At 34.3% G+C, this 13,170-nt stretch overlaps 1 protein-coding gene across 1 annotated transcript; it reads left to right on the top strand.

Annotated features, from left to right (window-relative positions):
* LOC125067801 (glycosylated lysosomal membrane protein B-like) lies at positions 1 to 9,507 on the top strand. The gene is made up of 7 exons (XM_047676584.1): positions 1 to 315; positions 855 to 1,100; positions 3,216 to 3,404; positions 5,582 to 5,812; positions 6,399 to 6,532; positions 6,773 to 6,910; positions 7,421 to 9,507. The coding sequence occupies exons 1-7, from the start codon at positions 253 to 255 to the stop codon at positions 7,596 to 7,598; spliced, it is 1,179 nt and encodes a 392-aa protein (XP_047532540.1). The 5' UTR covers positions 1 to 252; the 3' UTR covers positions 7,599 to 9,507.
* Positions 9,508 to 13,170: the final 3,663 nt, after the last annotated feature.

Below are 13,170 nucleotides of genomic sequence, written 5' to 3'. Positions count from 1 at the left end.
GTCATTTCAGAGTTCAGACATTATCGTACAGACACAGAAACAAAATAACACGCAAAAGGAGACATGAATATTATATAGCTCTTTATTAGTAGGCGTTATCGAATGCATTTATATCCACTCGAAGTTTTCGCACGTGCTGAGGTGTTTATCGTGTAATTTGTAGTATGTTTATTGTGTTTTGAACTCGACCCCTGTAATCGATATTTGATTAGTTTTTTTCATATATAATTTTCTTTTCCTGTTACGATAAAAATGAATCTCCAGGCAATATTGATTTTTATTGGGCTTTCCTACGCATATGGACAAGACAGGAAGGTAAGTGTTTGTAAATAATGTGTATGTTGTCAATTTCTTTGTTATGTCGAAAGAGTGTCATTTTTGTTTATGTAGATTTTTGTTAAAGTCCCTGTAATATATTTTTTTTAAATTAAAATATTTTAGTTATAGTTTATTATTAAAACATAGATTTTAATAATATTCATGTGATGGTCTTTATTAATTAATTTAGGATAACCAACATGCTATGCAGTTGGCATACTTATAGGTAACCATGACGCTCAAAGGAGACACTAAACATCTTCAATGATAAAAATAGAAAAGTACTTGAGAAAATATCATGATACTGTCATGTAAATTACAATAAAAAATTAGAAAATATAATTAATAATATGATACTTACGTACTAACACCGATGCAGCATACAAATAATCTGTGAATGTCCTAATATTGGTTTCAGAGTTTTTTTTTGCTGCGGTAACCTTAATAAGTAATTACCAATATTATTAATATAATTCATAATTTTAAATAGTTCCAAAATTATGTCAAAATTATTAATTATTCTAATTGTATTTCAGATAACAGCTAAACTAAATCCAGGTTGCAACATCTGCTCATCAAACACAACACTATTATATGTGAAATGTGATGGTGCCTCAGATACGATACATCAAATATGGGACTTTACGCGACACTTGCCTACAGTGATTTTTGCTGTAACTAGTTTGAATTCTACTCTAAATGTGACGTGGACCGACACACTGCCAAAGAGCATTGTACTGTCAGAAGAACCTAGCTACAGTTTTGCTACAGCCATTGACAAGGTAAGCATTAAAAATAATTACTACTAATATAATATTAGGTATTATAAATCTGATCACTTGTGCGTTTATATATTTACTACTCAATAATGCTATTAATTTCACAATTAAAAAAAATAATTTGATCATTAAAACAACTAGAATGAAATACCGAGAAAATTGTTATGACCTTGTTACCAGAGAATATTATTTAAATTATCTTCTTATACAAAATCATTACTAAATTGATGCTGAGCCAAGCAGGCACTCTTATATTTCATCCATAAAGTGATAAAACAATATTATTATTTTATCAATATGAATTGATATAATATAATTTAAACAAATTTGTATTGTTTTACAAACATAATAGAGATGTCTTTTGTACTTGGAGATAATCATATCTGATGCTCAGAAAATTTATCCTGGTTAATGGAAATATTTTACTCAAATCACAGAAGCATAGGTATTTATTTGATGGTAGTGTATTACGCAAGCACAAGCATGACACTAAGTTTTACTGCTGCTACTACTACTGGCACAAGTGGACACAACATTTTTGTTCTTATGTTTTTACCAATGTGCATTAACAGTGAATGAAATTAATCAATATATGTGGTTAATAGCGCAAAGGTTAACAGGCTGCTTAGCGACAGTCCCAGGTTCAATCCTGAGCCCTTGAGTTATTGTTGTGCCTCCTACTGCTTTAAGCTTAAAGCTTAATTTTAGACATCAATATTAGTGATTGAAATGGAGTATCCCTTATGTACTATATAAAAAAATAGATAAATTTAATAATTACTAACCATTCATCATTTTAATTTATTTGTCGAAAGTATAATTTAGAATCAGGAAGTAATATATTGTTTATCCATATAAAACAATGATTCACTGATCTGGCCTACATTATTCATCGTTTGTGAAATTATCTGCATACAAAATGAATTATATACCTAAATAAATTGCAACATTACAGACAGTCTCTAAATAAATGGTTATTCAAATACTTTTTAGAAGGTTCATTTTTACAAATGAAAATCACTTATTAAAAGAAATTAAAGCCTTGTTTGTGTAATAACACAAATCAATTGATTTGATTTATTGGTTTTGACGACATCACCAGATATTATTGTCAATTTGAGTTCTTATGTCTCATTTGGTTACTATTTACTAATTATTACTACAGAATCTCCCAGGCATGGACCCTACTCTAACATAGCCTTCTGGCGTACTGGTGACAGTACTTATACTGTATAATCATTTTTATAGTGATTTTTTATCTATGATGACTTGTTTACTAAAACAAATTATTTTGTTGTTGAATGCTTTACAAAACAAGGAGATTTTTATAGAATCAATAGTTTACATGTAAGATCAATATAGATAATCTTATAGACATTTTAGATATAAGAACCCTCTGACTCCTTGTTGTGTGCAAATACAAATTCAGTCTCATATTAGTAGTAGTAAGCCCATCTGGGTAGGTACCACCCACTCATCAGATATTCTACCGCCAAACCACAGGACTCAGTTTTGTTGTGTTCCAGTTAAAAGGGTGAGTGAGCCAGTGTAACTACAGGCACAAGGGACATAACATCTTATTTCCCAAAGTTGGTGGCGCATTGGCGATGTAAGAAATGGTTAATATTTCTTACACCGCCAATGTCTATTGGCGGTGGTGACCATTTACAATCAGGTTGCCCAAATACTCGCCATATACACTATAAAAAAAAAACAGACGCGATCGGAAGTTAGACCACATTCAGGGATTACAAACGAATTCGCCTGCACAATTTTTTTTTATTTGTAACAATTGCATGACAATGGCTTAATCAAACCAGCTGGCAATTGAGTTAGCCATATGTATAATGATTTAAGCGACTAGGCGCTACCCCATTGTTTTAAAAATTAGTTCAAAGTGTATTAATACGTGAACTAGATTGATAAACGTATTTGTGTAACAAATACTGCATTCCATTAGCACAATTACGTGTATTATAAATGGTATGGTAATTCTAATAGGTAATATTTGACGTACAGATAGAAGTAAAAATGTATTTTTGTTTTACGATCTATTAAGCTCGTACCATAGATATTGATAACTGGTTTGATGTACAGTGATATATATATTTTTTGTAGCTTTATGAATATGATGACTTGGATGACAACGGTCACATCGACCCGAAGTTTCCCCAGAAGGCATACAAACTTGACAGGATTCGTTGGCATTTAAATGAGAGTATATTATCAGATAAGGAGGCGATGATTCATGTCTATGGTATATTAAATGAAGAGAGACGAGGACGACCTGAAATTATCAACATAAAAGTAAGTACCATGTCGTAATGAACTATTGCATTACTTTTCATTGAAGATACTATTGTATTGTCAGTTGAATTAGTTGGTTTAGAGTTTTAAAATTCAGTTCCAATATACTTGGATAGACTATTCCAATAGAGTAAATATAATAAAAGCTTAGTTTTTCAATTCCATGTAATTGTAAATATTATGCATCACAAACAGTTCTTCACAAAACTTTTCAATATATCCACTATAATTTTACGTTGTTGCCAAAATGCATTTTTTTACGAATCCATTATGAATATCCATAGAGTATGTAAGATTGCATCCAACGATATAATGTCAAAGTGACTGGATATAGATACTTATACTTAATATACTAATATTATAATTATGAAAGTAACTCTGTTATCTCTTCACCCTTAAACCGATTAAGACTGAAATTAGTATGGAACTATTTTGAGCCCAGGGAAAGGACATAGGCTACTTTTTTAATTCTCCACTCGTGAATGTAAAATGTGGGGTGACGGCTTATAATTTTCTCACGGTAAAGCCGCGGGTTCAGTTAGTATGTATCGGTTATTTTGACGAATAAATTGTAGGATTGAACGCATACAACGGTGACGTTCTTTAAATGTAATGTGACTACAGTATTGATAATATTGTATTGGATTGGTTTCACTTGAACACATTATTTATCGTCGAATGCCTCATTTCTGTTAAACTGGGAACCGTAGTATTTCCGAAGGACGATGATGATATCTCGATAAATAACGCAAGTGAAACGGAAATAATTCGTTACAATAGACTTGTGTGAAGTGTCTGATTTATCTTAATAATTCTGGGGAAACCTGTCCTAGTAGTATAGTTCAAGTTCGTTATAATTTCTTAAACGAATAGAAAATACGAAATAAACTTCCGGTGGCGCGTTTATTGCTGGATTATTTTCGTTATTATAGGGACCTACGAGACTGTTAATTTCAGTATAGGTTTTTATGTTTAGTACGTTTTAGTAACTTTTTTAATGCGTATAATCGTTTTTATAGAAGATTCAATCTTGCTTTTTATTTATACTAGTATTATAAATGTGATGATAACTTTGTCTGACTTTTTGTTTGTCTTATGCTCTATCACGGTTAAAACACAACCAAATTTGATGAAATTTGGTATGAAGGAAGCTTGAACTCTAAGGAAAGATACATACTCTATTAGGCCTTACACCTGAAGACTACCCCTAAGAGGCGAACGAAGCTATGACGGCCTTTTAAATGTAATTAGTTAATACAATAATATATAATGTAATTTTACTTTTAAAAACAAATAAAACGTGCAAACGGAAGCGAATCAAAGCCAAGACTTTGCGTAATAGTGAAAGTTTAATTAGTAACGAACATTAATTACGTAGTTTGGTACTCGTAAAAAACATTTTTTTTTAAATATAACCTATATTTAAATGATTTAATTAAGCATTATCTTTTGAAATATTTATTAATTTATTGAACTGCAATGATTACCCAACGAAACATTATGTACGTGACATAGGTAAATAATAAATCATCGGAATGTAAGTTTCCATTATATTTTTATATGTGCATTTATTATTTACTTCAACAGTCATTTTTGTAAAAAAAAAACATACATAAGTATAAACTTTTTCTTCAAAACAAAAACCTACGCAATTAAAAATACCTCTTTCTATAATTATCGCAGGAAGTCCAGCGCAGGAAGAACTCGGTATAGTAACGACGACATTATATTTACCAACATTGTGTACAGTCTACAAATTGTTACATAATAGGTATTTGTGTGTTAAAATAATTAAAGCCAGACAGTCAGAATAGTGAGAGCCGAGACGGCCCAGTGGTTAGAACGGGTGCATCTTAACCGATGATTGCGGGTTCAAACCCAGGCAAGCACTACTGAATTGTCACATGCTTAATTTGTGTTTACCGTGCCCGGCGGTGAAGGAAAACATCGTGAGGAAACATGCATGTGTCTAATTTCAACGATATTTAGCCCCGTGTGAATCCACCAACCCGCATCGGAGCAGCGTAGTGGAATATGCTCCTAACCTTCTCCTCAAAAGGGAGAGGAGGTATTAGACCAGCAGTGGAAAATTTACAGGCTGTACATGTTGTATCAGTTTCAATGTTTGTCCTTCAAATTAGGAATCCTAATAAAGTTACGAAACGCATTTTTTCCAGCTCGATCTAATTCCCTTCAAGGACTACGCAGCGGATCTTCCGCATTTAATCCACACGGCTAACTCAACTCTAGTCGACGTGAGCCTCGTGAACTTGACGACGAGTCGCGAGTACAACGCGTCGCGTTACGCGTTACACTTGCTGCTGGTCAGCACCGATCCAGTGATCGAGACCATGCATTACACGATGCGGAAGAGCTTGGATGACGAACATACGCCGGGCGTTTTTGAGGTGAGACTATATGTTTGATGATTTACGAATAAAATAGGTATTACATGCAACATAATTTGTTTATTTAATTTTTATTTTAAGGCGACCTTAACCTATGACCCGGGATCTTTCGATGTGTTAACCTTTGTACATTTCTACTGTACAAACACTTCAACTATTCAATTATATATACTTGACGATAACTGTGGTCGAGTAGTGTGTATACTGGTTTTCATGGGTCACGGGGTCGATTCCCGGCCGAGTCGATGTATAAAAAAAACCATTAATTTTCTATGTTGTCTTGGGTCTGGGTGTTTGTGGTACCGTCGTTACTTTTGATTTACCATAACACAAGTGCTTTAGCTACATACTCGTACATTGGGATCAGAGTAATGTATGTGATGTTGTCCAATATTTATTTATTTGTTAAAATGATCCTCCCTTATCAAAACTTTTCTAAAAAATGTTATTTTTCTAATGAGTCACTCAATAGGTACGTTTGAATGAAACTTATCACGTCAGCGCGTTTTCTGCGTGTAAATTAAAGTCCTGTCCCAAAGCGGTTTCCGCAGTGCGGTTTGTTTGTATATTAACGTTGTACCGTCAGATCATAGAGATCAAGAGTCCGTCGCTGTTCGAGGAGGGCGAGGGCGGGTACTTGCAGTTCCGGCCCGTCGCCTACTCGGAGGACGCTCGCGGCGTCGCCAGCTCCACCGTCGCGCGCGTCTCCGCCTTCACTCGGTACGCACCACCACCATTGGACGATTAGACTTACTTTGACGATTAGATCATTTATTGTCATTATTAATGAATTTCTGTCATTTAAGGATCATAAATAAACATACTTATACAAATCACGTCAAACTACTGAGCGTATCAAGACCAACCGACGCTGACTTGTCAGAACTTCTCTGACTTGTTTTCTAGAAGTGGTTATGTCCGGAATATATCCTTATGTATTATATCAACATAATATTGCAGGACCGATCTGCCGCGTCATAGCACGCTGAAGCTGTTCTACTCTGACATCGATGAGGCTGACCTGCTCGTACAGGACATGTTCGTGTCGTTCGGCGAAACGGGCGACGGATACTACAAGCAACACAATTATACAGCGTGGTGAGTTCACACTACTAAAACTGACACACGCATACATGCATGAGCACGTTACGGACACGCAAACGAAACACACGTATTCGCATAAATGCTTTATGTGTGTGTACACGGATTACGAGATGTGAGAGCTTGAATAATCTACTACATTCATTATCGATTTGCGAAAAAAAAAAATGCTTTGAACGTCGATGACAACGAAAATATCCAAAATTATCAAAATTTTTAAATAAAATTATAGTGGATATAAGTAGCGGGGTAGTGTTGTTTTATAAATAAAGATATATTAATCATGAATATTAGTAGTTCACATTGTAGCTGAGCCATTAGCAAATCGCATGGAATACGTAAATCTAAAGTTTGTTTATCTTCATTTCTTGTTCTGTTGGAATAGATTCTATGACTAACTCCTTGGCCCAATAATGCAACTACAAAGTCACTTATTTATGCAATTAATTAACAAAGCATTAAAAAAAAATCGAAAAATAAATTTTTAAATATAGAACAAATTTTCAGGTCATTCACCATCGGCTACGGAGCTCCACCAGTGGAGGGCTTTTCATTCTTCGTCATCATGATAATATCCATAGGACTTGGAGTGCCGATTGTTCTAGCGCTCTCAGGAATCACGTACGTGCTGTTAAGGCGATACAGGCACAATAATAGCAGAACAAGGTTCACTAACGAAGATTAAAGCTTTGACTACACGATCCCACGCAGTATGTTATCCTCAATATAGATACAAATTGTTATATACCAATTGTTTATATGTGTAACGTAATCTAACGTCGGATTCAAATAATTATTTATTGTTATTCTCATGTAATAATATATTTTGATTCGACCTTAGTTAGGGCTAGTTAAGGTAACATCGTGGCGATGGAATTTCCGACTTATTCGATCAAAATCAACATTCAAATATGCTCATAAAAGAACATTTGAATCGCCATGTTACAATGTTCAATTAAATGTAAATATGTGGTTTGTTCGGTAAGTAGGTTTTACCGAGAAGAACCGGCAAACACACAGGAGTTTCTCTTCGTATATGCTGTTCTCCAGTCTATGGAAACAGTTTGACTAGTTCGTATTGCCTGGAGAAAAAAATAAATAAAAAGGTGCTCGAATCGGTCGGAAATTCGATCCGTACAATCTTACCTCAACGCTCTATGTATTGATTATGGGCGGCATTTCGCTTGGCTTTGGTAATGTGTGCGTAATAAATATTTTTTGTAGACGAATAAATACATCATCCGTAGGAACTAATTCCAGAAAATATTTATATATTCACTAAATCGAACTAAGTGGACTGTCAATGCAAATATTTAACTTCATTGACTAAATTGATGTGTAACTAAAATACATGTTGACGGAAAATCGATACATAATTATTTTTTTTTAATCTTTGTAAACTGCACGCTAATACACGAACTCGCTAGGCCAAGACATTTGCACCCACATAGAGTATGCAAATAGATCTGTTAGTTGAGATAAATAAATGTATTTATATAAATATTTATGAAAACCTTTATTACCACAATTTAAAGATGATTAAAAAAACTAATATTGGCCTTGACAAAAACTACGTACAATAAATGACGGATTTAAAATAAACGTTCTCATAAAGTTATTTCTAATCAGAATTCTTAATAAATTTAAAAAAAAAAAAACTTCCTACATGACAGAAGAAATAACTATAGGATAATTTATTTGACATAATAAATCATGTTTAAATTATTTTTAGCTTAAATAGGCATTAGTGAAAATGTTCCATTTATATATTTTGACGTTCAGTAAAAGTAATACCTAGCCAGCATTATGAATACAGCTACTCTATTTTTTGTTTTAATTCTCACATCTGTTTAGTTTGAACACACGTCTTAACATATTTTATTTAAAAACAATGTACGAAAAATTAAAATAATGTACCTACTTATGTTTATAAAAGGAAAATCAGCCACACATATTCCTTTTAAAGAAAAACAATAATATTTTTCTAAATTATTTTTTTTAAAGTTTTCTGTTTTCACTGATACCTATACTTATTTTACACTTGACTAATTTGTATAAAATATTGTTTTGTAAATATTTTTGGTTTATATGTTATTTAAATCGATTTTAATTTTTTTAAATCCTTTACTATATTTTACTTACTTCGTTTTCATCTTTTTAGAGTAACCGTCTTATTTTTTTAAATAGTTCGTTCTTCCAGTTTCGCATATATGTTGAAAGATGAGTAAATTCAAATTGACCTTCATCATGCACTAAAATCGAAAAATTGATATTATTTAACCAAAAATACTGTTATACTTTATCTCATTAAAAATACCTAGTATAAATATTGATATTTTGTGATAATCGAATGTTTATAAATCGAAGACCAGTATTGACAATTATTGTTTATGGAAAGATGTAAATACTATATGAATTTTTGTTTTAGTATAAGTTATAAATGCACGCCAACAAAGTTTCTATATGACGTAAAATTTAACTTATAATTTTAGAACGTTAATTATTGTAATGACCTGTTTACAGACACCTTTGTAAATTATTGTATTTCTTATATTTTGATGTGATATTTTGTTAATTGGGCTGTATGAAAATAAAGATGGTATTATTTATTTGTGTTCTTATTTTACAATGTCCCGAGCAATTAATTTATGCCGTTACCTTACGTATATAAGCTTGACACTTTTAATGGAGGTTATAATACTTTTTTTGTAATTGTAATTAACTCTCTTTTCTTAAATTTTCATTTTCAAATGCATTGTTTCATAAAGTATTAAGATTTTATGATTAAGTTTTTTTATTATTTAATACCATTTTTAAATTATTTAATTTATTATACTTATATTAGTCAAGAGAACTGCGTAATAATTATAATTAACCTCGTCCCCAGTGATAACCCGCGAATTGATGGACGCGTGTGCGCTTTACACTTTGCTCTACAATCATAAATTATATATCCGTCTTCGCAATTCTACCCATTTATGACATGGAAAATGTTTGGTTGTTCCTTGTTACCAATATAATAGAAAAAGAGATAAATCTCTTGCAATCGAATAAAAAGGTTACCTTTAATATAACGGTTTTACATAACAATAAAACCGATATTATGTGCCGAGAGGAAAACATACAGCATTGCTTTGAAGAAGCAGTGTATACTTAGCCTTATATTTGCGGTCTATGCTTCCGAGTAGGGTAGTTCAACATCCCTCTCACCAGATGGCGTCAGTGACGCACCAGCAAGACGGGAACCGTTTTCATTTCGAATGTCATAGTCTTCACCAGGAAGAACTTCCTGCAATGCTGTATGTTTTCCTCTCGGCACATAATATCGGTTTTATTGTTATGTAAAACCGTTATATTGATGTGCCTTCGGAAAACATACAGCATTGCTTTGAAGACGTGTTTGTTATCTGCTGGTGAAATAAACATAAATACACAACGCTATGATGATTAGGAATGATTCATAATTAAATATAAAACATATTGATAGTAACTTATTAATTTTTATTTTATTTAGTATTTCTAATTATTACATAAGAAAATTATTATAATTAGGAAGTCATTATACATGACATGAATCAATTGAAACAATAATAAGAATTGATCTTAGAATATTACTATTTATGTAATCATAAGAATATTTATTCTTTTAATTAAGTAAGATTTAGGATGGCATAAATGTTTTGAAGAACTCATTACAATTATCTTTAGGAAGGTCTATCGCGCGACAGTAATGATTAAAAAACGTATTAGAAGATTTCCAATTACCACGTGCTAAAATATCATCAATTGATTGATTAAGTGACCATTCTAAAGAAGCTACTGCGGATCTACAGCTACCTGGGGGTGCATGAATACCACTATCTTTTAGAACAGTGCGCACCCAGTTGCCAATTACAGTACGCGAAGCTGCTTTTATTATTTTATTACTGACCGTAATAAAAAGATTATCTAAATTTTTTACTTCAGATCTTCGTACTTTACTTTTTTCTATTAAAAGTCTAACGAGCGTAACTGGGCAAATATTCGTATCGTGGTGCTTAGAAAGCTTCCAGGCGGATTGACGATAATTATGTGTATCCGTCTTAGATCCAAACTCTGGTATTAAAATTATATTTTCACCATTATCAAAATAACTACCGTTAGAAATTTTGAGCAAGGTAAGATCGTGAATCCTACGACCAGATGCTAATAATAATACCGTGGCAGTTCTACGAGCTACATCAAATAGGGTGTCTTTCTGTGGAGTTGAAGAGAGCCAATCTAAGATTATTCGTGGATCCCACGTAAATAATGGTCTTATTATTTTCGGTTTAGCTACTCCTATTGCTTTAAGGGTATGTTTTATTATAAAGTTAGAAAATATTTGTTGTTCTACGTGTGGGCCACAAAAAGTTAATACTGCTGATTTATGTACGAGGATAGTACTATGGGATAACTTTTCTTGAATAAAAAGATGTATTAAAAATTTAGCGATATCAGCAGGTCGGGGGGATTTTGGATCTACTTCAGATTTGGAACACCATTTAATCCATCTTCTAATTGCTGGTAAATAAGTAGATAACGTTGATTGTCGCCAACTATTTTTCAGTAGTTCTTTCTCTTGTGTCGACCATTCCTTTATTTGGGCACCCCACCCCCAATTTTCCAAACTTTCAGGGTCAATGTCTCTGCTTGCGGTGGAGGTCGCGATGTCACTACATCTATCTTGTTCTCTGTCAGGTTCTGAAGTTCGTGCGGAACGTCTAAAGCTCTCGATTTCAAATCTTGGAGCCAGAAAACTCGAGGCCAATCCGGAGCGACTATCAAATATGTTCCCACTGCTTTGTTCAGGTGTGCTAAGACTCTGGGTATTAGGGCAGGAGGGGGGAACACCCATGCCAGTTGATGGACCCATGGTCTGCTGAATGCATCTATATAATTTGCTGATCGATCTCTGCAGTCTATCGATACGTAATTGGGAACCACAGCAGTTTCTTTTGTCGCAAACAGGTCTATCTCTGGGCGACCCCACTTCTGAAAAACTTCGGTGGTTGCTCGAGGCAGGAGATGCCATTCTGCGGGTTGTTTTCCTCGTGATAGTCTGTCTGCTATCACGTTGTACCGTCCCGGTATGTGATGCGCTGATAGGGTTATCTTGAACTTGTCCGTCAAGCTCAAGAGTTTGTAAGTTAGTGCTAGTAATGCCAACGATCTGGTCCCTCCTTCCTTCCGAATGTATGCAATTAAGGTCCGATTGTCTGACTGAATTAGGACATGTGATTTTTGTAATGTTGTCACATTCAACTCGATCGATGCTATCACTGCATAGAGCTCCTTTTTGTTGCTGTGCCAACTTTTTTGACGAGATGACCACACTCCCGACATTAGTTTGCAGTCTAGATGGGCTCCCCAACCAGTGTCTGAAGCGTCCGTTGCTAAGAAATGGGTTGCTGGCTTCTTGTGTATAGGAGTTGAGTGACGTGTGGCTCCGCGCCACCACGTCATCTCTCGATAAACAGCTTGTGGAATCGGCTGGGCTTGTCGGGGTCTGTTCTTGTCGTAGTTACGTAAGAATATTTGAATTTTTCGACAATGCAATCGGCCCCGAGGTATTACAAAGTTGGCGAAGTTTAACTGTCCCAGCAGACTTTGTAATTCTCTGAGATTGATTCGATCTCTTACGATCAACCTGTCTATCGTACTGTTGATGCTGTGTTGCCTCTTTGTTGGCAGTGACATTGTATTGATTGCAGTTTGCCATCGAATACCTAGGTATTCTAAATCCCGAGTCGGTGTTAATATTGATTTAGTTCTTTGTAGTTGATTTGCCAGCCGAGATATTCCAAGTGCCTCACAGCTTCCGCAGCTTGAAGACATAACTTGGATTGGTCTTGGTTGACCAAAAGGAAGTCGTCTAGGTAGACTAGAACCCGACATCCCTTCGCACGTAGGGTCTCCGCGACCCAACATGTTACGGAAGAAAATAGATGCGGCGCTGAAGCCAGGCCGAAAGGCAAACACATCATTTCGTAAAGCTGATTGCTGTAACTGATCCTTAAGAAGGGTCGGTGAGATTTTGCTGCCGGTATGTGAAAGTAAGCCTGAGAAATGTCCAGCTTTACCATCCAGTTCCCCGGTTGAAGAAAATCTGGAACTGAGCTGTGGGAAATGAGTCTGAAATGTTTTGCTCTGACAAATTTGTTCAATTCCCGAAGATCGAAAATTGGACGCATTGATCCGTCGCTTTTCTTTCTTAGAAAAAGCTTGGAGATAAAGCT

Source organism: Vanessa atalanta, chromosome 12 (genome assembly GCF_905147765.1).
Source record: "Vanessa atalanta chromosome 12, ilVanAtal1.2, whole genome shotgun sequence".
Lineage (NCBI taxonomy): Eukaryota > Metazoa > Arthropoda > Insecta > Lepidoptera > Nymphalidae > Vanessa > Vanessa atalanta.
The sequence above is the reverse complement of the archived record's forward strand: the minus strand, read 5'-3'. Positions and strand labels throughout refer to the sequence as shown.

Excerpts from the sequence above, each read along its gene's own strand:
- LOC125067801 (XM_047676584.1), top strand. The coding sequence starts at position 253 with ATGAATCTCCAGGCAATATTGATTTTTATTGGGCTTTCCTACGCATAT. Across the intron at positions 316-854 it reads CATATGGACAAGACAGGAAG|ATAACAGCTAAACTAAATCC; the intron begins GTAAGTGTTTGT and ends ATTGTATTTCAG. Across the intron at positions 6,911-7,420 it reads CAACACAATTATACAGCGTG|GTCATTCACCATCGGCTACG; the intron begins GTGAGTTCACAC and ends ACAAATTTTCAG.